Source organism: Phalacrocorax aristotelis, chromosome 2 (genome assembly GCF_949628215.1).
Source record: "Phalacrocorax aristotelis chromosome 2, bGulAri2.1, whole genome shotgun sequence".
In the NCBI taxonomy this organism is placed as follows: Eukaryota; Metazoa; Chordata; class Aves; order Suliformes; family Phalacrocoracidae; genus Phalacrocorax; species Phalacrocorax aristotelis.
Genome location: NC_134277.1, coordinates 11,422,643 through 11,449,378, shown reverse-complemented (window position 1 = coordinate 11,449,378; position 26,736 = coordinate 11,422,643). Strand labels below are relative to the sequence as shown.

At 39.4% G+C, this 26,736-nt stretch overlaps 1 protein-coding gene across 2 annotated transcripts in view; it reads right to left on the bottom strand.

Annotated features, from left to right (window-relative positions):
• Nucleotides 1-22,072: 22,072 nt before the first annotated feature.
• Nucleotides 22,073-26,736, bottom strand: part of DYNC2I1 (dynein 2 intermediate chain 1) — a 34,146-nt gene continuing 29,482 nt past the window's right edge. The window contains exons 20-24 of one of the 2 annotated variants that reach the window (XM_075082387.1): nucleotides 26,091-26,151; nucleotides 25,741-25,837; nucleotides 25,352-25,483; nucleotides 23,620-23,843; nucleotides 22,073-22,531 (exon numbers count right to left, since the gene is read on the bottom strand). In XM_075082387.1, the coding sequence (XP_074938488.1) occupies nucleotides 22,360-22,531; nucleotides 23,620-23,843; nucleotides 25,352-25,483; nucleotides 25,741-25,837; nucleotides 26,091-26,151 (686 nt within the window). In that variant the 3' untranslated portion in view covers nucleotides 22,073-22,359. The remainder of the gene's footprint in view (nucleotides 22,532-23,619; nucleotides 23,844-25,351; nucleotides 25,484-25,740; nucleotides 25,838-26,090; nucleotides 26,152-26,736) is intronic. The other variant, XR_012658821.1, reaches the window with a different exon arrangement.

Here is a 26,736-nt window from a genome sequence, read left to right as displayed (position 1 = left end):
TTTTCCTCTGGGATGTCCTGTAATCATCAGAAACTGAGCTACTACAGCTTGGTGCTGCTCTATCTCCACAGAGCTGCTGAGCCAGCACTTGCCTTTTGCCTTCCTTGACTGCAAAGTGTTAGCTTAAACCACCTGACTTGTCTCAGCACATTTGGGACAGCCCAAAAGTCAGTGAAGAATCAGCTACAGAAACTGGAATTTTCTTTTCTGCTTGCAGCTGAGGATGTAATGTGATTAGCTCCTCTGATATAAGGACTGTCCACATGCTCAGCATTTCTGACTTCTCAGACTTGTTTGAAAAGAGGCGTATGCTTAGAATATTTTTCACATGTCAGCTCCTTTGGTTTTTACCCTGAGTACTGCCCATCTATGAAAGCGAAGCAGTATTGTTTCTCCTGGGAACAGTCCACACAAACTGCCACCAAGGCTACCGGCAGTAATACAATGAAAGGAAGCTTATCAAAATACTTTAGCATGGGCAAAATTACATATAGTGTTAACTGCATATGTCTATTATCTGATAACATGTCTATCATGCAAAAACACAACCAGTTTTGCACCAAGATCGTGATCTTCTTACTGTCCATGCAATGTATATGCTGGTTCATATTCAGGCTCCTCTCTGGCACAGGTCAGAGAGCTCAAGGCAGGAAAATGCAGCTGGAACTGAAGGTTGGAGCTTTCAACGATTTCTCCTCTATATGTAGGACAGGTATGACCAGTGACCAATACACAGAAGGAGCTCTCTTGAGCAAAAAGATGCATCAAAGCCACTTGGCAGAGAATTGGAGTGCAGTTCTTAAACAGTGGAGAACAAGCAATGTTTCAGCCATGCACTGCAGCACATACTTCCTTTCAAGTGAATGCTTAAATCCACCCTTAGCCAACAAAGTTTAAGTTTACTAAGGGTTTGGTGAATCCTTACCTGAATTAATGTCAAAGAGAGCCAGCTTGCCTCTGAGGTCTTAGAAGGAATTGGAGAATAATGTGTTCTCTCTCCTTCTACCAAAACCAATTTTTGTGCACAATAACACACTCCACTTTAAAAAAGTGATTGAAGTGTTGCACAGAGAAATTCTAGCCAGGCATTGATTGTGACAACCTAATGTGACATTGGGTTTCATTTGTGACAACCTAATGTGCAGACATCCAGGTTTTAGCTATTTTTCAAATTGTAACAATGATCAATAATTGTGACTAACCACAGAAAAACCCCACACCTGAAGTGGTATTTATGCCCAGCTTGGCATTTGCATAACAAACATCATTGTGTATCTGTATGTGTGTGTTGTGTGCAAACTGTACACAGAACTGACAGCCAAAGCAAACAGGGCTTAACTTCACTCCCTGGCTCTGTGACGATTTCATCCTTAATAGCTCGTGTTGAGCTTTTTCAGTTTTTCTCTACCCTATTGTATCACCGTGCTCCAAAGGCAGCTGATGGGATTATGAACTCTGCTTGGGTATTTGGGCTATTTCTGTTCTGCCACAGGAGCACTCAGCATCGCGTGCAGGTTACCCATTCCTGGGAGTCTGTGGGCTGGAAGAAGATGATGGGCAGGGGTTCAGACACCAGCAAGATGCAGGAGCACCATACCGTGCTCTTCATAGCAAGTGTCAAAAGACATTTAAAAGGATACTTCATTCCAGCTTGTACTGCTGGGGGGTGAAAAGCACTGAGCTGAAAAGGAGTGGGCAAATCTAGGCACTGTATTTTGCAGAGGGAAGAATTTCAGCACTCTGCAGCATATCATGCAGCATGATAGGTGGCTGCAGGACAACTTGGCCAAGAGAGATGGTGATGACAAGAGCAAAATAATCTCATTTATGACTTCAAGTCAGCAAGTACTGCTCCCAGGGACAAGCAAACGGCATGCTTGCTGGCAGCAAACCGTGTATGTGCAAGCAGAAGTTACTCATGCCACTTAACCTCACTTCCTCAAAGGAAAAAACGTTTCTGAGTTTTAAAGGACCTGAATTCAGATCCACACATGAGCCACCTCGATGACCAAGATCTGGATGTGAGAAGTGAGATCAGCTGAGTTTAGCCACTGTACTCTAAAAGTGACCTCCTTCCCTGTACTCAGCTCCAGAGTTGCTTCCCCGTGACCAGTCACCAAGTCAGGTCCTGCCTCTTACCATCCTCTGTCCCTTGGGCAGAAGTTTCAGAGAAATAAATCAAATCATTATCTCACTGATGTTGATGGAAATCTCTGGAACTGACTTTGGATTGTACCTGTGGATTTCAGAGGTCTCTGCAACACTACTTACCATCACCTGGTTTCCTGCAGTTGTAGCAAAACTGAAAATAAAACCCACTCTTTTTGGCCATGTCTCAGAAATCTTGGGCCCACATTTGTCTGAACTTGGGGTGGCTGCTACCCTCTGGGAGCTTCGTGAAATAGAGCGATGTTAACCTCAGCGCAGCAACCATACATTAGTCCTAAACTCTAGTTTGTCTTCATATTGATGTTCACTTCGTGAGACTATTATCAGCTCCATTTTCCAGCCTGTTCAAAGCTGTTAAGTAGCATTATGGCAATTCAGGGCCACATCCTCATTCTTATTTGTGTTACCTTGTAATTTTGGCTTCCATGAAGGTATTGAAAAATGAAATAAACATAATTTGTTATTAAAAGGTTGTCCATACTTATTAGAGCTTGACAAATGTAACCTGGCCTCTGGAGGGGGGACTCTGATTTTACTCATCTGAGACAGAAGGTGAGTGAGCTTTTGACAGTCAGCAGGGATACGTGAGAGGACAGTTTGTCCTGTCTTAAAAGAGATGTTGAAGGTCTCTCCTCCCTTCCTCACTCCGCTTAATAAGATCAGTATTTGTCTGCCATAAAGGTTTTTTTGCAATGCTTTGTTCTACCTGACAGTGGAGTTGCTGCAAGTAGCATGGTTACACCCACGGCAAGTGAGAGAAACCAGGGAAATTGTGTTATGTGACTCTAATATTAACAAAAAAGAGGTTACCCGGTGACAGATGAGGTTAGATGACAGCAGTTGCCTTCTCTGTAGCTGTATTTTTCAAAGGGAGAGATTTATAGAACTAATAACACAACACTTTAAATTTTGTTCTCTATATACGAATTTACTTCACTCTTTTGCAAAATGTAGGAAAGCTGTGAGCTGATTTTAGCCTTGCAGGCGTCCAGGGTGAAAGAATAGCAGAATAGCCTTCTCCTGTGTGCACAAAGATGAGCTGCAGCCTCAGCACATTCCCATCCCTTGGGAGCCAGGAGCCTTGGGCTGCTCTCCTGATTGCTCACCCCAAAATGAGCCCTTCACCTCCCAAACCCCACAGAGACACCAGACACTTTGCAAGGATCATAAGCTAGAAAGGACTATTTTAGACAATCCACGTATAACTGCTACTGCCTTTCACCCTCCAGACCCATCTGGAAGTCTACACGTATCTGTAAATAATGCCTTTGCTGGTGGAGGAGTCACCATCACTCAGGCACAATATACAGTAGCCTGGCAGCAGTCCAGAACCCTCATCTGGGACTCACAGCTCATGTGGACTGAGAACAAGGCAGTCCTCCAGCTTATACCTGGCAGCGTTTGCATGAACACATTTATTTTTAGAAACAGCTTTGAAGAGACTGTCTGGTTATTAAATGTAAAATAAATAAATAAAAAATAACTACAGCAGTTCAATTTCAAAATTGTTTGAAATAGCGTTTTTCAAACAGCTAAAATTCTCCTCCTAAGTCCTGACCCCTTCTTGTTCTATCCTCGATGGCAGACAAATGGTACTTAGTTTGCTCTATTTAGTTATTTGGAGGACCAGTGCATTACAAAGTCTATATATTATAAAATGAACAGTAATCTTTCACTTACCAAAATATCAGTAATGTATACTTTAGAATATTACAATTAATTTAAGAATATTACCACTTATGCATGCATTTTCCCCTTATTTATAGAATATCTTCAGACACAGCCTATATAATAGACATTAATCTCTGGGACTGGGTTCACCTCAGCATACAGTCTCTCCCCTCCGGTTATGATGCACAGAAGTAAGTCCTGAACACCTTAGCCTTTGATATAAGTACAAAAGGTTGGTGCAGGTATGATGTGGGTAAAGGAAAGAAGATCTCAAAATTCAGCCCTCCTAGTGATACCATAAATCTATTCTTTCACATTTTAGCACTGCTTGGGATTGCAGGAGGTGAGGGATGTGTGGTGTTCCCCCCAGGCTTTGGACCAAAGTGACTGCAGCCACTGGTGTTGAGCTCATGCCAGTGGACACCACGATCACTGCGATTCATTCTTTTAGGAAACCTACAGCTATAAACTCCTTGTTTCAAACGCCAGACAGCCTTCATCATGAGATCGGTGCAGCCAAGGCATGACACAGCAGCATTTTAGATGCAAAAGTAAGTTTAAGTGTTGGAAGTCCACTTGAAGAGAAACCAGAGGGAGTTAGTTGCATAGGTCCAGTAGAAAATACTTTCAGGTGACTGTTGGTAACTTGACAGGTCTGCACGCTTCTTGTGATCTTCTAAGCACTGGTGATGCTTTTAAAATTGCACAAAACTCACTGAAATGCTTTTGAAATTCCTACCTGCTCCCACCTACGCACATCTTGTGCTTACCCATGCTCAATGGAAAAGCTTTCTCTGCCTCTTTCCAATTTATTACAAATTTTTTTCAGTCCTAAGGTCATTAAGTGAAAGCTAATTGTTCTAAACATTGCATTATAAACCTGTTCTGCTGGCTCTGTTAGCTGCTGCTCCAGGGTGGCAGTCAGTGCTCTTGCTAAAACATAAATAGATGGCAGTAATCCAACCAAAGTCATTGGAGGAGCTGGCACCCATCTGTGCCCAGAGCACAGCTCCTCTGCCAGCAGGCATCATGGTGGCCCCAGTGCCCTCCACCCCTTTGAAACATCTCCGTTTGCAAGCATTTGAAAAACACATAAGAAACATTAATGTGTAAGTACTGTCAACCAGCTTCCTTCCGCCTCAAGATCAGCTTGCATAGTATTGAAAATATTTTGAGGTAGTTTCACCATAACAACATATTTAATTAGCTCAGCCATTTTGGTGTGTTGATTTCAGCAAAATTAATTGATCTCCATTATTCCAGTTATGCATGACAGTGACACAATTTTTGGAGATAAAAGGTTCTCAATCACAGTTTATTAGGTAGGCAAGTGCAATCAAAGAGTGGCTGTCATCAGGAAAAATGGAGCACAAAGGCTGCCTGGCTGGGAATCCAAATGAAGCAAGCCACACGTATGAAATACAGGCACTGTCATATCAGACCATGAAATAGCCCCTCTCCACCTGTGCATGCTGCTTGTCCTGCAGTGCTCAACTGCAGAGGCTGGCGGGAAGACACTGGTGTGAGGGGAGTTTTCCTGCACGTGGCTCTTTCCCTGCGTGCTCGCTAGTGATTGAACAGTTGCTGACCCCCGAAGCTAAGGTCAGGTTTGCTGTGAGCGCAGATAGAGAATAAAAGCATTCTTTAGCAATCTTGAAGTTAAAAGCAGGTAACGAGTACCAGGATAAGCCTGACCTGATGCACTGAACAGATGATGTCTATTTCTTTGCCAAACTCCCCCTCCTGGCACTGCCCAGATGTGTGCAGGGAAGTAGTGCTCTTCAGCTTCCTCTGAGCTGCCTCCTTTTGCCCCGTCTTGCCTCCTTTCCGAGCACTTGCTGGGCACAGACTCTGCCTCTCACACCTTTGTAATAGCTGAGCCTGAGAAACTGCCCTCCACCCATAAGGACACACTTACACACCATGGTGTGCACTTTTCCCACAATTCCAGCTTTCCCCACACTGCATGCTTATAATTCATGTTTCCAGGAACCTTAATAGCTGGGACATACAAGCACAACCTATTTTGATGAAAGATTCTTAATTAGGCTTTATTTACTCTTGATATCACAAGAAATGAATCGGATCCAAGTACACACCCATGTGCCAGTTTTGATTTTAATAACTTTAGTGCATGTCAGGACTCAGGTTTTCCTGTGAAGTGTCATGGTCCCCACCATTGTACTCATTCCTTATGTTTTTTAATGGAATATTTATCTTCCTCAACTCATGTCAGCTTTCTTTGTCTGCTCCTATCATCAATAAGTGTCCATTCCCTTGTAAAGACTATGTGTTTGCTCTTCGGTTATGGCTTTTCCCATCTCTCACAGATAGAAAGCTGAAGTGATGACCTCAGTTTGGCCACTCACTTTGCCCAGATAAACCTGGTCAACGAAAATTAAATAAAAATGCCCGTGACTGTCTCTTGTCCCTGAAAATCCTGCAGGGATACAGAAGAAAGGATGGCAAGGGAGTTGGGGTGTAGTTAATACAAAATATATGCCCACTCCCTCCTCAGAAAGAGCACTACCCTGCAAAGCCTCACATCCTTTCCAGCAGCACAGACACGCAGGCGAAGCTAGCATGGCCCATCACCCAAGGATGCCCAGGGGGTGATATAATACCGGCCGGTACTTCTATGCAGACTGAGTGGAGAAAGGTCAGTAAGATCTGCAGTACTGATAAGCCATTGGATTGTGGCACTTCATTATATTCTTACAGCTATCCCAATGCTTTTGATCTTTTATTAGCATTTTAATGAATGGAAAGGATGCAAACACAGGGAAAGTCACAGGTGTTAGGCGGGACTTTTATATCTGCACCCTTTTATAGAACTAGCCCTTAATCCTGGTGATATCTATGTGATATCCATAATGTGTGTATCTCCTGAGGCTGTAAGACTGAGCTGGCAACAGCCAGTCTTTTGCATGAGGTACCTATTATTTCCATTTGAGCTCAAGGTATCACAGCAGCAGCTTTCCTGTGGTAGAACAGCATCCCATGCCAGCCTTCATTCAGTGCTGCTGGGCATTATTTAGGAGAAAATGAGCAGGACTACATTGTGAACTTCAAACAAAAGTCATGTCCAAGCTTTGTTCAATGGCCCAGATGCAAAAGGCTACTACCATTGCTAGCCCATTGCTGAAGTTTCAGGCATGAGGCACAGCTAGATCATAACAGATCTGAGGTGGAACATAGCTCTCACTCTGGAGCCGGGTGCTTGTGAACTTGTGTGGATGCCTAAAAGTTAGATATCTGTAACCTCAGGGCAAGGCAAAAAGGTACTTAGGGCCCTAAAAGGTCAGCAGAGATTATGTGATATCAAACCCCAGGTGGGATGAAGGTGGGACTCATTCCAAATCTTTTTTCTTCTACCGTTTAGTAGGACTGGGTCTGCCCCTGGTTCCTAACTCATTGCAAAGTAAATCAGTGTCACAACTAAAACTCAGAGAAATAACACATCGTGTGTGTTTTGCACAACAAGAAAGCTCCCGCTTTCTGCTCCAACCCGCCTGCTTTCCACACCAGCCCGTTACACGAGGATTGCACCCCACCATTCATCCTGCTGTTGTCACTGCTTATTTCAAGATAAACAAATGTCACTCTGGTGAACAGCACAATCCTTATCTTCATTATTTTTCTATCCACTGCCAGCTGAACATATCAGACAGGCTGTTACAGTGCTATCATTAATGGTACTATTACTCTTCTCTTAAGTTTTTTTTTCCAGCACTCTCAGCATAAATCTTTGTCGCTAATGCTTTCAGACTGAGCTCTAATAAAATGCTGGAGATCTCAAGGTTTTGAAAACACCATCTATGAGAGAGATTATGTTTTTTTTAGGAACTGATTCTCTTTAAGAATAAAAATGTATTTTACCACCTAGTTTCATGCAGATGTAAGCATCCACCAGCCTCTTCTTACTGGAATAAAGGGTGTTGTATTAAAGTGTGTCTTGTGGTAATAGCTGAAGTCTCTATGGCTGGCATGATTATTAGTTACATTTTACCAGTGCTAAGAAGATTGTGAGATACTGTGGGGATAAGAAAGTGGCAGAAAACTGAAAATTTTGAAGAATTATTGGGTATCAACACTCTAATATTTAGAAAATTCTGGGTTTGCTGGTGATTCATAGTGAGACATGGCTGTGTCATCTTTACAGTTGGGTATTGAAAAATACTGATCACCTATTACGGAATTCAGCAGCAGGCTGAAAGCACCAGCTTTTCATCTGCATGCAAAAACCAGAAATTGTCCATGTGCCACCTGCAAATCAGAATGGCAAGTTCGGAAAGGAATTGCTTTATTTCTCCCTTTTTATATTGTCAGAAAGTATTTACTTCACAAATGTTGCGTCATCCGAATTCTTAGGAACACTTTTGCTCTTTTTGGACAACTTAATTTATTAATGTGTTTATTTTTATTGAGGTCAAAGTAATGGGAATTGAAATAACCAAAATCCAAAAGAGAGAGAGGACAGACGGTCCCTTAGAGGACTGTTGGCCTCATTTAGACAGACCAATCGTGAGCATGCATGGAGGGTGCTGTGGAAAGACAACTGCCAGGTTCGGGGCCAGCCTGACAGGCGGGATGGTGGTACACAACGTGCTGGTGCAAGGAGGTGGCCAAGGGAGTGAAAGTGGGAGGAAGCCAAAAAAGGAGGCAAAACTATGAGTGTGAACAAAGAAAGCTGCTCTCCAGTAGAGAGAATAACAGATACCAGATCATAATGATATGCTGAGGAGTTAGGCAGAAGAGCTGAACCCTGCCAAGCCCAGCACCCAGCCCATCTCAGAGACTGTGTCCTTTCGAGGCCACCAACAGTATAGGTCCTGATCCGCCAGTGCCTCGCACCTCGTCTCATCCCTTACATTCATGCAGAATTAGAGGAAGAGAGACTGGTAGAATTTTATGCTTATTTTCTACTTATCTGTAGGTATTTAATATTTATTTTCCACAGGTGCAATACTTAAATTTCTGGTGTATGTCATTGCAGCAGTATAGCAGCATCACTGTAACACCTGTGTTTAATTAGTTTCACAGGCTCACAAGTGGATGGTCATTGTGGAAAACTGGATTCAATCAACAGGGATGGCTGCGCTGTTCTATATAAAGTCTTTAAAGGCAGCTGTTTGCATGGTGTTTAAGCATTAAATACAGTAAGTGAGGTTCCAGCAGCTCCTTGCAAGGCTGCTGGGTAGTCACTGAAGTTAGGGGTTGAAAACATACAAGCACATTCGAGCACATTCAGATGATGTTCAAAATTTATAAAGCAAATGGAAAGCAAATGCTAGTTAATCCATGATGTTTTTATGCATGATCCAGCACTACAGTCTGTTTAGTCTATGTATATGTCAAGACACATTTCACTATACTCCAAAACTCATTGTGGGCAACTTTTCACGTTTTAATATATCTGCCCGGCCTTTAAGCAACCTACATAAAATATTTCACCTTTCTTTCCTTCCTTCTGTTGACGATTTTATTCTATGTCATGACACTATGTTAGAAGCATTTTTAAACAAAATTTTAAGTGATGTTATTGCTACTATTGCAAAATGATATATGTGCTATAATGCAAACGGCCTGTGGGACAATCACTGTGCTTCTGACTACATTTTAAAGGCATCACAGTGATTGTTAAGTAGGCCATTATGGATGTTCAAGTTTTTAAAACGTATTGATTTAAATTATGCATGTTAATGCACCTATCAACATTACAAATGTAGTTTGCAGCAAACTACTTATAATATATGAATGATAAGCCATAAATAACAACTATGGCTGTAAATTAAATTACTTGATTATGCTGCAAAGATGCACTCTAATTTGGAACAGAAAATTACTTTGAAGTGATTTCAGCAGCTGATAATGCTTTTAGAGTAGCAGAGCTTTATGGGCTGTAGTCTTCTTCAAGCCAAGCATCAAACTTTCTGATGGATTTTGCCCACTAACCTTTGTTTGCTGGGTATTGCTATGCCTTCAATGCAATGGATGTGACAGACTGACAAAATAACAAGTGAAGACATTTCTTAACCAAAATATGGATGCGCTTTAAATGAAAGATATGAATGCTTTTCTGACAGAAAGTGAACGACCTTGGATTGGGTATCAGCAAGAGCTATGCTCTTAGAAGGGCCTTTAATTTTGTGAGACAAGAGACATATTGTCTCTCCCATTGTCTCTAAAGGAGTTACAGATACCTTGGAATTTTTGAATACGCACAAAGAAATAATGGCATTATAAAAAAAACCCAACCCTATAGCAGAATTTAATATGAGACTCTGAAATACAAGCTGAGCAGAAATGCAATGCTTAAGCACAATTCCCATGAAGTCTTACATTGCTGATATAGTAGATTACGTTCTGGATGAATTTCAATAGATAAAATAACCAAAAATAGCTTACCAAACATGGTTTTCTGTACCCAAAAGCTGATTTGATAGTTTGCATGTACCTAAATGGAAAGGGATGTGGTTGTGGGAAAGTACTGGAGAGCTTGTGTTCAAGGAGCAGTGAGCCTTTTCTGTATATCCCAGGTGAACTACTGCACCTGTCATAAAATTAGAGGGTGAAAACCCAAGATTGTTAAGGCTTAAGGCTTACCTGGAGCTCAGGGCAGTGGTAGCACTCCCGTATATCCATAAGGAGACTCCTTCTCAAACCTTTTTGGCGCTAAGGACTCCCTAGATACTTGCTGGGGCATGTAGATCCTTTGGGGATTGTTGCACAGTGTGACAGTGGTTTTTGTAACTTGTGAGCTTCTCCTTTAGAGTCACCATAAATAGGCACTAGGCAAGGGCAAAACAGCAATGATTCATCTGGGCTGGATGAGCAATCAAATAACAGAGAGATACCAACAAACGAAATATAAAAAGAATCCCACCTTAAGTCTAAGAACTGTGGGTACTTCTAGTTGTTTGGTGCATCTGTTTTTTTTCTAATCCAGTATCTCTAAATGTCCCGGCTAGTACAACTGGGGCTTGGGGGCCATTTCTTCCTTCTGAATTCTGCCACTATCTCTGAACTTGTACATTTGTTACCCTGAGGCCAATTACTAGGCACCTTGGGTGTGGGTTGGGTTTTTTTCCCTCTTTACTCTAGTAAATGCAGATGCTGGAAGATGGTATGATCATGCATCACAAGATGTTGAAGCATTCAACAATCTTTCAAGTAAATGGTACTTGTTTGTTTGATCTCTCAGCCTGATATTATAAGTCATTCAACAGCAAGACTTGTTTTTCTAATTATATTTTGATTTCTCCTCTGCAGGATCTGGTCGGGCAACATTGGTTCTACAAAGGAACAAATCAGAAATTTTGAAAGTTTCATCGGTTAATCGTTTGTGGGTTCTAGTTTGGGCAGTTTAGAGCAGATGGGCAAGATGCAGAAACATCTGGTGTGAGAGGTGGGAATGTGCAGCATGAACGTATCCTCTCCGCATAGCACTGGCTTGTCTTCCTGCTCCTTCCTCCTCACCATGTGGGTGAGCTCCCCAGAGCTTCATGCCCTTCCTCCTTCACTGCCAGCTCCTGAGGGTTCTTCTATCCCATCAGGAGGGTAAGAAGAAAGTCCCTATGATCATGATCCCCTTCTACAGCAGCACAGGCACTTTTCCTCTCGCTACGTCCTGCCATGTGATATGGAAGCTTTGGTCTTCACCTTCACCAAGGGGTGAAAGGGATTAAAGAGGCCTAACAGATGCCTTAGGGTACAACCTGTAGGTGCATCCCTGTTATACCACTATATTATCCTCGTCTGCTTTCTCAGCAGCCACTGCAGTTATATCACAGACAGTGATGGCCCCAGCAGCCAACCTGGTGTCCTGAGATTCCCCTCAAAAAAGTAGCGGTATTTCAGGTAGCCCTTTCAGAGGAGAGCTTTGCTGGATGTCTGAATGGCGGTGCTCAGTCTCAAGGTGCAGTCCACAGGTCACTGGCTGAAGTGTTTTCCAGTGTGATTCTAATGCAAACATCCCAAATCTGTGCTCATTTTTTAAATTCTGCTTCTGGGACACAATAGCACCACTTCCCTCCCCTGCCATGCCCTGCAAAATCCATGCTTTTTAATGTAGTCTGTCAGACTAGTGATGGGGGTGAGGAAAATAAAGATTTCAGATTCAAATTCACACAAAGAAAGAAACATAGGTACCCACCAATTTTGCCTCACTGTTTCATTTCATTTGAATCATGTCACTTTTACTAGAAACTTTTCACAACCATTCTTGGAGATCAGATGTTGAGATCCTCTCGGAGACCATGTTCTAAGTCTCACTCAGCTGCTGAAGGATGCAAGTTATAGAAATATTGCAAATGACTCTAATATCAACAGCCAGAGCTGCATAAGCCTGGCACTGCAGATTATCCTTATGTCAGCTGTCAGCCTTTTAGATGCCCTGTGGCCCATTGCTATATATACCTATAGCGCCTGCCCATGGGGATGGTATCGGCTTCAGCACAAGCTGGCAGGAAGGCAGAGCAGTGAGCAGTTGCAGAGCCCTTTCTGAGGCAGTGCCAATTGCTCTACACTGCAATATTACATATTTTATCTCTAAGAAATGTGTTGCAGAGAAACTACTAAAACAATGTTTCACAGACTTTCCATGATGAAATTTTTATTGCAGAACTGATGTCTTGCCTCTGTTATCTGAAATCTGGAAGTAAATTACATTGTTAATAATGAAACCACTAGTCTGTCAGACTGATGATGGGCTCAGGAGAATCAATTTCAGATCTGCACTGACATAGTTGAAGACATTTATGAGATTTACAGTCACTAATATTGCCTCAGTCTCTCTTCATTTCATTTGAATCATGTCAATCGTACTCCGCCACAAAAAGCTTCAAGAAATGTCATGGAGGAACATTTTTCTCCCTCTTTGAAATAAATCACCCTAAACTCTTGGGACATTCCAAGACCCTACAAGAACACTGAATCCTAAATGTGGCTTGTTTTGCTGTTATGCATAAGTGACACCTCTTGCCTGGCAGAGACACCAGTAGTGCCTGTTCCTGGCCCAGGACTGAGATCCCTTGAGTAAGGGCAAGCTTGACTGTGAGAGCAGGGAACAGCCACAGAGCAGGTGATGCCTGTGTTTACAAATCAGCTTTTTAATCTAAATCTAAGCAGTTTTGTAATCTAAATTAGATCTCTAAATTACCTAAATCTAGATATCAGGGGTCTAAGTTTTAGATATGGAGAAAATAATATATATACATTTATATTATTTAATTAGCATTTATATTTAAAACTTCCATTGATTGATATTTCCCATATTCCTTTCTCATCTCAATATTTTACTAGTGTATTTGAGAGTGTGTTTTAAAAACAAGACAACTAGACTTTGTCTTTGGTTCTTTCTTAGGAATTGAACGATATCACTGTTCTTCATGACATTTTTACTTCAGAGATCAATATTGATCAATATTGCTCAACAAATTGTAGGTTTTTTCCCTACAATTTCCTATAATCTGGTTAAAAGCCAGTTTAATCCAATAGCTGTCAGCTGCTAGTGTGTTACACCTTGACTCATTTTGATAATCTGATTTCCACCTGAAAAGATTCAAAGTGGAATAATATGGATCAAACAAATGTCTACATTTAAAAGATGCCTACTGAGGCATGATTAAGAAAAAGGAGCATTACTCATTACTCTCTTCTATAAAGTCAAAGATAATCTGTTCCTTTCTCAGTAGGGAATTCATTCCCCGCACAGGCTCTACCAAGCCTCCTATAACTAGCCCAGCCTTGGATATCCATTTGGTTTTATTTTTGCATTTTGAAATGGAACATCACTCTGGAGACACTGAAAACCACAACACTAAAAGGACACACACACTTGTTGTCAAAACAATAAACCTTTCTGGTGGTCAGTCAAGCAGTTGGCACATAAGATAGACCATGCTTTAATAGATCAGACATATTAGATACGTGTACAGCTACGCCAAAGGACCATCAGGAGTCACAAGAACCTGGAGTTTGTCTGTCCCTGAGGTGCGTGCAGATCCGGATCCTGTAACAAGAGTTCACAAGCCCATAGTTTCTGCTGGTTCACAGAGCATTTGTTCTTGGCTAGGTTCTTTGTCTAAGGATGGTAACCCCTCTGCTCGCTTCAGCAGTCACTTGTCCTGCCCCCGGCTGCAACGCTCCTTCCTTTCTGCTCTGCTTTGGAAATCTTCAATCAATGAAAGCTACCTTTCTCATTTCTCTGTGGGGGATCAAACTGGTTGACCTACCGTATCTCTAGCCTTATTCTGTGCCAAAATATGCATTCCTTATTTTAAAAATGATCACTTTAAGAGTAATGACATATTCCATTACTGACCTTTATTGGAGTCAAACAGGCTACATCTACATTGTGCAAGGGCTGAAGCTCCCAGGCTCTGCTTGAGGCTAATTTCAAAACACATCTGCTTTCCTTATCTAAACAAGTGTTCTTGGAGCAGGGTCTGATGCAATTTACTGGTATTCCCAGGTGCAACTATTCCAGAAAACACCTTTGTAGTTGCAAGTGAGATAACATTTGAGCGTAAATCATGCTCTAAATGCAACTTACCTCAACATAGAGACAAATGCTGAATATTTGGAAGAGTTTCTCTATGAGGAGTCATTAGACAGAGATAGTATGGGAAATAATATTTTCCCTATTTATTTCCCAGCTAAAGTTCCCCTTTTCAGATAATACATGATCTAGGACATAGTTAATAAACTGATCAGCCAGTAGGCTTAAAACAGAAGTATTTATTTACACAGTGTAATTATTCGGTGGAATATATTGCACAAAATTTTTGAAGGCCAAAATAAAAATAGTTTTTAAAAGCTATTGGATGAATTAATGGGAAAAAATGCCTCTTCTTCTCTTAAACACTGTGATCTGCTACCATCTGAGTCAGAAAATTCCTATGCCACAGATTGCCAGAGGCTTGGAAGACATACCATACTTGGAAGAAAAGTACCATTACATGCTTCCTGTGTTATTCTGTGTTTCTTTCTTCAGTATTTGCTGTTGGCCCATGTGGATGGGATAAGGTTGACCTGTTGTCTGAATATGGCTATTTTCAGGTATATATAGGTTTTTTTAGAAAGACCTTAAACTTCAGGGATCAGTAAAGACACTAAGAAGTTTTTTGGTTTTAAAGTCATGGATGCAAGGATATGAAATGCAGTATATTGCGAAATCCTTATCTTTGTAAAATATGAAAAGAATGCAAACTGGAGCTTAAACAAATATAAACTACTCAATGTCTTTGAAGACTGTGGATAGGTAGTTTTCAGATGTATCTGTACAGCATGGACCCCCACAACATAATTAGTAATGTATTTGCTTAATGAACTGACCTTGCTGAACTGCCAAAATGCAAGTATTGAGCAAGTAAACTAAAAGCCTAAGGGAACTTAGGGAAGCTACAGTAATGTACTGTCTTTCTGCAATCTAGGTGCTGCATTCCAACCCCGACAACCCCAGTGAAGGAATTTCATTACACTTAATGTAAATTTCATCATTTTGGATGAATTAATCTTTAAATGAGGCCCTTTGACACTGTCTTTTAATGTGAAAAATAGTTGGATATCTAAAGTAACCTCAGTAATCATTAATTTTCTAAATGAAGGTTAGACAGGAAATTTCAGATCCATTTTTTTCTTTATCTTACTTTTCTGGTATTAATCATCCTGTCCTTCGGCTCAACTGCATGGGCATTAAGAGCACCATGTTACCATTGCAAATAAATGCAGCCATCAAATAAAAAAAAAGTCTTTTCCACCTACATCATATAAGCTCTGTGAGACAAAGATTCTTTTCTTGGTCACTCATTTCAACAGCACAATAGAACTTAACTCCCAAATGGTTCTCAAAACTTATTCTAGATGAGGAAAGTTTATGAAAATTTTCTCTTAATTCTTTGCCCTTAAGATATGGCATTTGAAATCTGCAGTACTGAGTGCAGTCATGGTAATTCACATCTTTAACTCATTATAAGGGTCCACTGCTTGACTCTGCTATTTAAAAATGATAGCAAATACCTGATTATGGACTATCCATTCTCTAAGCCTGTGGAGGAGTGTCTCCATGTCTCTAAACAACTGTTTTACCCAGCTCTCCCTTCTTCTGACTCCAAGAAGAATCAAGTAGATTAAAAATGTGGCTTTTAAAATATGAGTCTAACCAGCTGCTGTGTTATGTCTTTTTTTTATAACAGAGAGAAAACACATTGCAGTTTGAGTTAGAAACAAGTGATGAAATCCCTGATGTGCAACAACTGTGGTCTAGACAAGTTGAATGGTTTTGCCCAGTCACAAGACAGACAACATAAAAGAGGAATAGCAGTGAAATTATCAGCTGGTGAAGTAGAACTTTCGGCTAAGAGGAAAGACCTCTTAAAGAACACTCTAGCCATCTCAAGGCCTGACTAAAAAGACTAATAATATATTCTAACTGCTTTTTATTTTTTGTATTAAACCCATTCGGCAGCAACAGACTGTCTGACCTATGCATGGGATTAGTTTCCCATGAAGTTGTTATATTTCGGACTCCTAAAAGCAAAAACCAATTGACATCTGGGAGAAAAGGGCAACAAATATATTACAAAATTTAATGAATCCAACAGAAGTAAGGGTTCAACTAAAGGTGAAAGATAATGATGTTATAAATGTCAATGGGTAGTATAGACTATTACAATATTACTTTACTCCTGCTTTTACTAGGGTATTGTTGCTGTTTTCAATTGGGTTGCACTAGTGTAAAACTGGAAAACAGACTGCTTAGGCTGCTTTAATTTATAATAGGATATAAATTATTTGGAGCTGAAATTCCATCAGTTTAATGGCACAGTGACAAAAAGTTTAAGCTACCTCCATGAAAAATATAGATTTTTCTGACTACGTACAAGTGTTTGTGCTTTTATTTGAGTCTACATTTGGCACTATGTCAATAACCAAAGGGAAGAAAATAAATCACAGATTTCCTTGCACTCATAATCAAGCCCATCAATGCTACCAAACAATCGGACTCTAGTCTACCTCTGTAAATCTGGCCTGATGCCCTTGTGCCAGTCTAAGGTCAGTTTAACTCAGGACCCTATTGCACTAAGCCACTGAGATAGATAAACCATATTTTGTGAAGAAAATGTGTTTCTGATTACAAATGGAAAATGCGAACACAACACAGCTCCTGGGGCGTCTGAACTAGCATCGTCACAGAGGACAAGAAGGCACAATTACACCTGTATGTCACATGTTCCCTTCTTGTCCCAAAAGCAGATTTGATGGAAAGCAGGACACTCTGAGCTGGCCTTGTCTTGCTGCAAACGCTCCGGCGCACCAAGGTCATGCCGAACAGCTGCCAGACAAGAGCAGTGTGGATAACCTCTTCCCTGCCTGCCCTGGGACAGCCAGTGCTCCCTGTAACATGGGAAATTTTGAGAGGCATGGAAACTGAATCCAGATCTCGCAGACCACTAGACTTCCTCATGCCTCATAGTCGTGTAAGTATGCTAACAACACAGGTATGCAACAGTTTTCAGGATTTAGCATAAACCAGCATTGCGTCCAGAGATCCAGATCTCCAGAGTACAGAGCTGGCACCTCAACAGGGAGGCAGGGTGGCCAGGTCTGGCTGCTGTTACCAGCTGGAAATCAGTCTCACACACACCTGAACTCTCCTCATTTTGTACCATTCAATTCATTCTGAGTGTTTAACTGGATTTAAAAATTACTTTTTTCAACACTTATTCAGAGAATTTTTTCCACCTAAAACAGTTAAACTATCAAAAATAGATTTGAGTGTTTTTACCTCTCTCAAGTGGTACTTGTTGGCATCAAACCAATATTAATGTTGACCATCCAAGAGAAAACAATATTGTTTTGGAAAGCAAACTGAGAGAAGAGAGTGTGTGTTGGGGGTGGCAAGGGCAGCAGGGGGATGATCGGTGCCTATAAATACCTAAATACAGGAAAAATAAAGACCTGCAGTGAGAAATTTACTTTCTGTTACTTTTTAGAGCTTGTATAGGAGAAACATAAGGTATACAGGAAACATTTCCATTTATTTCAGTTGGCTTCAATTCAGTCCACGAGGTATAAAGAAATTATTTCATTAAGGTCTGGTTCACTATTGCGCACTGTCAGACGCAGAGAACGTCTGCTGCCAGTGCAGTATCTGCTGTGGGGGTAAAATCTCCAGGTACCAGTGCCAGCTATCAAAACACTTTAAACCGTTCGAGATCTCAGGTGATCTGATTAAGGGACATCTTTTTATCCGCAGGATAGTGGGCTTGGTACCAGTGGCTGCAGAACATAAAAAGGAAATGAATGAATCACAGCATTTGTCGGGAAAGGCTGTGGAAAATACTACAAGGAGGGAAGGAAGCATCTCCTACCTCCCAGCCATAGTCAACAGCTATTTGCATAATTGCATTTGCTGACTTCTTTAAAAATAGCTAATGCTGGGCATGGCTGACCTAAATAAAAAAATCATTATTTTTACCACTAAGAGTATTTGTAAACACTTCCCCCTTCATGCTAAGCTTTTGCAAAACATAATCAGAAGTGTAATTTCGATAATTGATATGACTGTCTTTTGCTTGGCTGGGTTTGTCACTGTTTCCACCTGTAAAATCCCATGGGATGTAACCATCACTGTGTCAAGTGAACTTTGGTTTTAACAGCTTGAAGAATGGCAAATGCTGTGAACTACACTGCAATTGCTGAAGCATCAGACGCTGACCATTCCGTTCGTAAAGAAGACATGGTTGGTAACTGGAAGGCTTGGGTGAGGGTATCTTCAGCATCTCCCACAGCAGCAAGCAGGTATCCTATTTATTTCGGAACAGTCTGAATAATTTCTGGCTTCCAGGACCGGGCAGCCCACACCTCTTCTCCACCTTTCATGCCAACGATTAGCACATGAGAGGCGAACAGGAAAACTGCAGTGATGATAAGAGGCTCTGAGTAAAAAAAACAGTCTGAAATATAATTCATACTTACATAGCTCCAGTGGGATATTTCATGTAGCATTAAAAAATAAGAAAAGGATAAATTATTTCACATGCTACTTGGTTTTCACAGAGCAGCACTTAAATCTCCACTTCCTACATTGTAACATCAAGGTGAAGGCCCTCCTATAGCCATCTGAATAATGCATGGAAAGGCCCACACCAGGAATTAGGGTAAGAGGATTTCTACTGATATACTTCCTGTAACCTGCAGGACCTGCTAGTAAAAATGTTAGCTGATGCAACCACTGATGACCAAATTCTGGTTACTTCCTAAGTGAATTTTACAGATAGGCCTATTCCAACAGTCTGTGCAGTCCACTGGCACTTCAGCATTTGCTTTAGTCCAGCCAATTTCTACACCTAGAACAAACCTAGATGGACTCCATCAGGAAAAAGACATCTGTCTTTTTAAAGAATAACTATTTTTAAGATTTAATTGTGTTTTGCTAAAAATATTCCAGCGATCAGAATATTCCCTCATTTCTATGGAAGCTACCATGCTCCTGTATCCTTCAACACACCTTAAATAAATGACAGCTATCATTATTAAGGCAAAATTGCATTGGGTAGGATGGTCACCTTCAGTACAATTAAAAAGAACTGTGCTGGTACAAAAGAAAAATCGCGCTATTCCTGTTCTCCCAAGCTCTACTGCAAATTAGGCTGACAGGTTAATAAAAGCATTTCTAAACAGTTGTGAGAAATCAGCCATCTGATTCAAGAATCCTGTTCCTCATTTAACTTATTATTCAGCTACTGAAAACTTCATTTCCCCATCTGTGAGATGACAAAATCCAATGAAAACAGTATTAATATTTATGTTCTAAATAGAAAAGGCTTTCAAAGCACGTTCATAAAGTAGAAAATAAAAGCAGAAGTTTATCCAAAACTTTCTGGCATTTTGCATATTTAGAATTTTTCAACCTTGCTGCCAGGATTTATTGGCTTAAGAACAAGAGGATATTTTTTATAGAAGTTATTAATATGGGTGGGTGGATAGTGATTCAACTTTTATATAATTTCAATGGTAAGTTTCTGTTACATGGGTCAGTCAATTTTAACTACAGATCATTCTGTTAAAAATACTGATTCTGAAATTGCCCACAGGTGGAAAAAGAAAAAGATATATATTATTAGGACTATTTTAAATGTTTCACAATAGTCATGTTTACGTCCTATATAAAGATCATTTAGTAGAATATGCGTGTATATCCACACATATCAGATTTACCAGTAAAAATGATATGGATATTAAAATATTGAACTTTTTTCTTTCATATACAGCGTCATGTTGTTTACTTATGTAACATGAGCAAAACCCAACACCTTATATTAACAACACAAACTTGACAAACATTAGAAGTAGCTAACGAAAATATTTTTTTGTTTGAAACAGTTTTTTAAGTCCTTATGCACGGAATACTTTTCTTTATTGCAGCCTACTGATATGTCCCACTCTTCTGATCAGATATATGCTCAAAAATGGGTACATTGATATGCCCAACTGCTAAGATTACATGGAGTGTCACTCCAGCAGTCTGCGTTTACTCAGTAAGAGAACACGCAAAAGAGCAGCAACTTCTACACATTTTTCCCTCATGTTCCCATAACAGGAACTGTCAGCACAGGATGTATTTATATTATTACATTAGTTTGCAGTTCAAGAAAGAAAACTCATCTTTTAGGCAAGAAACACAGGCCCAGTGTGGGAAACAACTCACACGCAACTCTCCAGGCAGGACAATCATAACTGGCCTAAAATATTTGGATCTTTGAATTCAAGCATACATATCGAGAGCAGCTGAAAAGTGGCAACAGGTACTTCTGCGTAAAGGTTGACACTATTTTTGTCTTTTTGCATACTGGAAAAAAAACCAACCACCACTGTACACTGCGCTAGGCAGAAAAAACCCAACCCTTTGTTTACAGTTTCCATGTGCAGAAGTGGCTGCTGTAAGAAAACTGAGGATGGTAAGTCCTGAAAGTGATGAAACCATAATAAGGACGAGATTTCTTTCAGAAGACTAGTAGAATTTCAAAGCTTCATTTTGATCTTATATTGGGGAGGCAGAGTGTGGTGGTATGCTTGTGTCTCTCTGAGAGGCAGAGAGAGAGAGATTTACATTTGGTTTTTTTTCTATGACTCTCCATAGTGACGCCCTGCTACCTTATTGCAAAAAAGTACCTGCCATTTGTTCTTTATCTGAATTACTAAAGCTATTCTAATTTAACTTGTAGTGTATATTATTACTGTATAAACCCAACAATGAAGAGGAGAGTCATTTCTGTTTATGCCCATAACAAAAACTATGGCTGACCAGTGAACTAGAATAGTGAGAATGGGCTCTGAAATATGCATCCCTCCGATAGCTTATCAGGCTCTCCCGACTGCAGCCGCTGCTTTTGAGGAAAAGGGAACGTGCAATGGACTACCATAATTCATTCCCAAAGTGGTGCATGTTGTTTACTCATTTTTTACTGCTGTGACTTGGCACCATCATGTGGCCATTTTGAGTTTGCTCAATTTACATAGGAAAAAGTTTGCAACAAATTAATTAGAATTTACAAATTGTTCCAGTCTACTTTAGAGGGAGACGGTACATACCTTAAATATATGTTCACTAAATTCTGAACACACTGCTTTCCAGCTGTCCTTTTTTCCCCTGAATCTGTGCTCACTTAATCATGGTTTTCCTCATCATCTTTAAATCAGAAGTTGTTAGGCTACAAAACTTAAAGACATTTTCTGTGGTTGGTCTTGGTCCAAACTTTACCAGTAGTGTACAAAAATTGGAATAATATTATAGACAACTATCCTCTTCCCCACTACAAGAGCTTTGGGAATGATTGGCAGCATTAAACAGGTCAGTCTTTTCTGTTTTACATCAAAATCCCAAAGTATTTAGAATTTCAGTAAATCTCACAAGCACATTGTTTACATAGTTTGATCCAAACAGGTAGTGTACATACCAGGACAATGCAAGTTCGTCAGGTGTTCCTTTTGCAAAGTTTCAGGGTCCAAATCAGAAGTGAAATATCATGCGATGCAAATATGTATTCTGATACGTTTGCATAATGGTTTTAGGTGGATATAAGAAAGCTTTCCAAGTGTTAGTGTGTACAAGTCCCAGAGGTAGAAGTCTCCATACACTCAGGTTGCTTATACAGAGGCACAACTTCATACTCACCAAAGGACTGCTATCTTTTACTTCAGAGCAAAATAATGAGAAAGAGCAGTGTAATTTATAGGACTATATTTTTAGTAAGTTTTAAAAAATATATACAGCTAGAGTACTTTCAATAATGAAATGCAGTTCATCATCTTTTTGAGTACAATGATGCTAAATTTAGTTTTGCCATTTTTGTGATAAAATATATGGTTTCAGCTGAAATACTGTACTGATATTCTTTAAAATATATACAAGTTACATACAAATACAAAATTACATTACAAATCTTTTAATTGGAGTCAAAACCAATCTAAATATTTTGCAATAATTTGTATACCCAGACAGGTGTACTGTTTCTAAAAAGACTGCAATAAAAGCAAATGTAGTTTTTCAGATTCCTCAGGCTGAGGTACTGCCCACTTCTTCTTTACATATTGAATGTCTACCTCTCCAGATTCTTTGGCCAGCGCAATGCCTAACAATCCATGCGTTTTTTCTGGTTCTCCCAGTAGAGCCATAGTTACGATGCTGAAATTAAAAGAACAGGGTGTGTTTTCAATTGAGGCAAAATTACTAGAAATAGGTGTTTTCAATGTGTTTTTAGGAGGTTACTTATAGTTAACCAAAAGGTTCCTTTTTTCTGCTCATTACAGTGTGATATTCCTCACTATTTCAAGTCCCAGCACGTTCTTTAGCTTTTCACCAGTTGCAATCATTGAATGTGAACGTAACAGGGAATTCTTCCCCTGTTCACGGATTCCATCACCAATTTTAATCATGATGTAAAAAGTTATTTCATGCTTGTAAAAATGAACTATTTTTATGGTATTTTCCAGTACAGGGTAGCAACTTTAAAAAGTATATTATTTTCTCCCAAAACTAGCAGCACTTTGCTATAGTTTACAAGGCCACAAAGAAAACTTCAAGTTAGAGGGATATTCACCAAGACTAACTTAAGCCTAGGGAAGACAGAGTCTCCCAGTAGGGCTCCCATCAGGGAGGAAAGACAATCCTCAAGACTATAATTCAGGAATGCTAAGTTAAACTCCTTTTCTGCATCAATCTACAGGATACCCAGATCTCTACACTGACAATAGGAACAGTAGTGTGAGTATTGGTGAGTATATGCTGAACAAAAATATTCTTGTTTACTTTATGACAACAAGTATATTTCTTTATATTGGTAACCATACTATATATAGGCATTTAAAAATTTTGTCCGTCATCTTACCTATTTTAAGGGTGATCCTGATCTAGCAATGCTAACTTTGAACTTAAGCAGTCCAGTGATTATAGTGGGAACAAAATTTTTCTCTTCATATAAACAGCAACTGCTCCACATAGAGACATCTGTCCCAACTGATAACACTATGCCTGATTCTGATTTATGCTAACATTATTTCTGCTTTATCAGACTATATAAAATAAGTAAGGATAAACTAAAATTTAGCTTGCTGTAGTCTCTTTCTACACCTCCAACACTTTAAAAAATACAGTTAGAAAAGCAAATTCTAATGAACATTTGATGTCAAGCAAAAAACCCCAATCTAAGCTCTAATCAAAATGAAAATAATAATAGTTTTAATATTTTGTTAAAAATAATGTGATGTACTTACTTCTCTGATGGAACAGCCTGCTTTGCCACAGGCAACAAATCATTTTCCAGAAGATCCCAAACGTAAATATTGGATGATGCATCCAGGACAAAAAACACAGCGGGTCTTGTTAAAGCCCACTGCAGGGCAATAATTGGCTGGCCATTTGTGCTGTCATTCCACTGCATGAGGGGGTACTCTGATGTCATTTGATGTAATCTAATACTTCCATCTGAACAGCCAACCTATATCATAGTCAAAAAGAAAATACTTCCTGAGGACAAAACAAACTAAGCAGGACGAAAAGTACAATTCAGTTCTTGAGAATATCAAACGTATAAATAAAATTAGTTATCTGACTCATGTGGTACATCTCCCATATCTCACTCTATAGACTATGCAGATTTTAACTTTTAATGTAATTTTGAGTTCAAAAGCAGTAACTCTGTACTGAGATACTAATCTAATGCACTAATCCTAGGATGAAGTCCTAACTTCCTGTTTTTAAAAAACTTGTCAAACTATCAACTTCAATAATACTATGATCCAGCACAACTTGACAGTAGTCTGAATTGGGGCGAGGTCAGAGCCTAGACACCAATACAGATGGCTGCTTAGTGACACTTGTAGTCTGCAAAACCAAGAACAGCTTTCAGTAGGACAGGCTGCGCTTAACAGTATAATGATATTAAACTGCTTCATAATAAGCAACTAAATCCAAAAACAGACAGATATCACTGCTTCCAGATATTTTCTTATCACCTTTGTCTTGCCTAGTGTAACATTTACAAGTTTGCTCTAATCTAGGTACAAAAGAAACTATTCTATGACAACAGAAAATAACTTATTCTTACTACCCTGGGCCACCTCTACGTCAGGAAGACTTCCTAGAATTTTCAGATTGTGATGACTTTTTACACTGAGTCTGCAAATTGTGCTTACATTTAAAAGGACTCTGCAGATACAAACTTGTAGAACTCAGTATCACTCTAAATAAATGCATTTGGGGAAAAGGTAAGAACAAAGACACAAAATACATACACTGTAGCCAAACACATTAATTTATACCTGAGGCAAATCCAATTAAGTCATGTAAATCATGGCAAATTTAGAAAGAAAGCATTTTTAAGAGAGGATCAAGTACAAATATCCGCAAGGACAAGCAAATGGAAAGTCCTACCAATGTTAGATTCACCTTGCTTTGAATAAACTTCCACAAGTGAGACAAATGAAAACAGCAGGTGTGTCAACATGAACTGCTGTGGGCAGACTTGAACACACCTGACCACATGGTACCCTGCCAGGGATACCCCAAGGGTACACCTGACGTGGAGAGGAAAGGAAAGCAGAGAACGCCCAGAGCTGCCCCACAGACCTTTATTTCACAGCAATACACATATTTTGTCTCCAAAATGATTATGTCAGTAAGACATGTATGATAAGAGTGAGAAACAGCTGAGGCTTCACTAACAGTAGAAAACCTGCTTGCATTGCTGAACTTCAGTAAAAACAAAGAATAAATCATATGACTGAAGTGAGATTGCCATTTGTTTCTGTGAGCCAGATGGTCCGCCTCTTACATAGGCAAAGTTTGAACACTAGGACACAAGATTTATTGTCACCCTTCACAGCAGACTGGAACTAGTGAGGTAAATAAACTATCACATCTAGTTAAATATGTCAAATTAGAAATCCTCCTTCAGCAAGTAATTTAAAAAAATGAAACTCTTATTATATTAAAATGCTTTCATACCAAAAATAGTGGCTTTCCAAAAGGGAAGAAATCAATTGTGTTGATGCTCATTGATCTCAGTCTGCTCTCCTTAGGTCTGAATAGCTTTGGAAGAACTTTTAAATCATGTCTCGTACCATGGCCTACCAGCCCCTATGAACAATATAAAGAAAATGAATTAAACAAAGCAAAACAAAATTTGCATTATCAGTATTACAAAAAGAAGTTAAATAATTCACAGAGCTGCTACCTTAAAAGATCCTCAGTAGCTAACAACTTTTACTACCTAACAGTTTTTAATAACGGTCTCAAAATATAAATTTTATATACAGTCTACTGGTAAAATTCCAAGTAAATGGGGCAGCTTCCAAAACAAAAAATAACAAGATGAATTTCAGCACATTACTCACAATGTTTGTTCCAACAATGAAGTGATTAGGATTAGAAGACAGAAATTTCATAGTCACTGTCCGGGGCATTCTCTGGCGCACATCCTTTGGGAAAAGGCTAGGAAAAACATAAAGGTAAAAGATGACATAAATACAGGAACTTGTCTCCTAAAGCTACGCAAGTACGTACAGAAGCTCTTGATCTAAAATGTCTATGACTAGCTCTAGGAAGAAGTGTATATTAAGAAAACCTCCAACAACTAATGAAAGTGTTGTTAAATATACCTTACATAACAGCAGATTAATACAGTATAGGAAAAATTAGCTTTGTGAAATACACCTGTAAAATCTAAATGCCCCTGTTTTCTTACCTGTTATTCAACTCCATAGTAGAGCTATGTACTAACTTCACTTTCCCTCCAGGAATTAAACCTAAAATTATATAAAATAATTATTTAAACTGATTTAAGCACTTTGCATTAAGGAAGTGCTATCATCAAATTAAAACCTAAGCTAATAAGTAAAAGGATACTTCATAATTAAATTGTTTATTGTAGATACAGCTTTTAATATGTAAGAATCCTAACATCATTTAGAATTATTTACTTCAGAATTCAAATCTGAAGAGTTGTAATCTTTGACAGAAATCAAAGAAAGAGGACAGAGAAAGGGCAACATGATTATATGTTTGGTTTAGTTTTACAGTATGCATATAACATCCTGTAATATCATCCTATAAAACCCAATTCTATCAATGGTGAAAATGCACAATTATGTCATTTGGATCTTTGACAATTAATTAATAGTAATGACATACTGTAAAAATGCTTCTATAAAGTTGGTCTATATTACTTGTTAGTAGAGAATAATATAATTCAAATCCTTTGAACGCAACAATTTTTTGAAGAGGAAAAAAATGAATGCTGGTGGCAGTAAAACTGTATCAACACACGACCATAGCTTTAAAATGTACCTCTCCACAGACATAACACCCAGCTTTAGCAGCTTAATATAGCC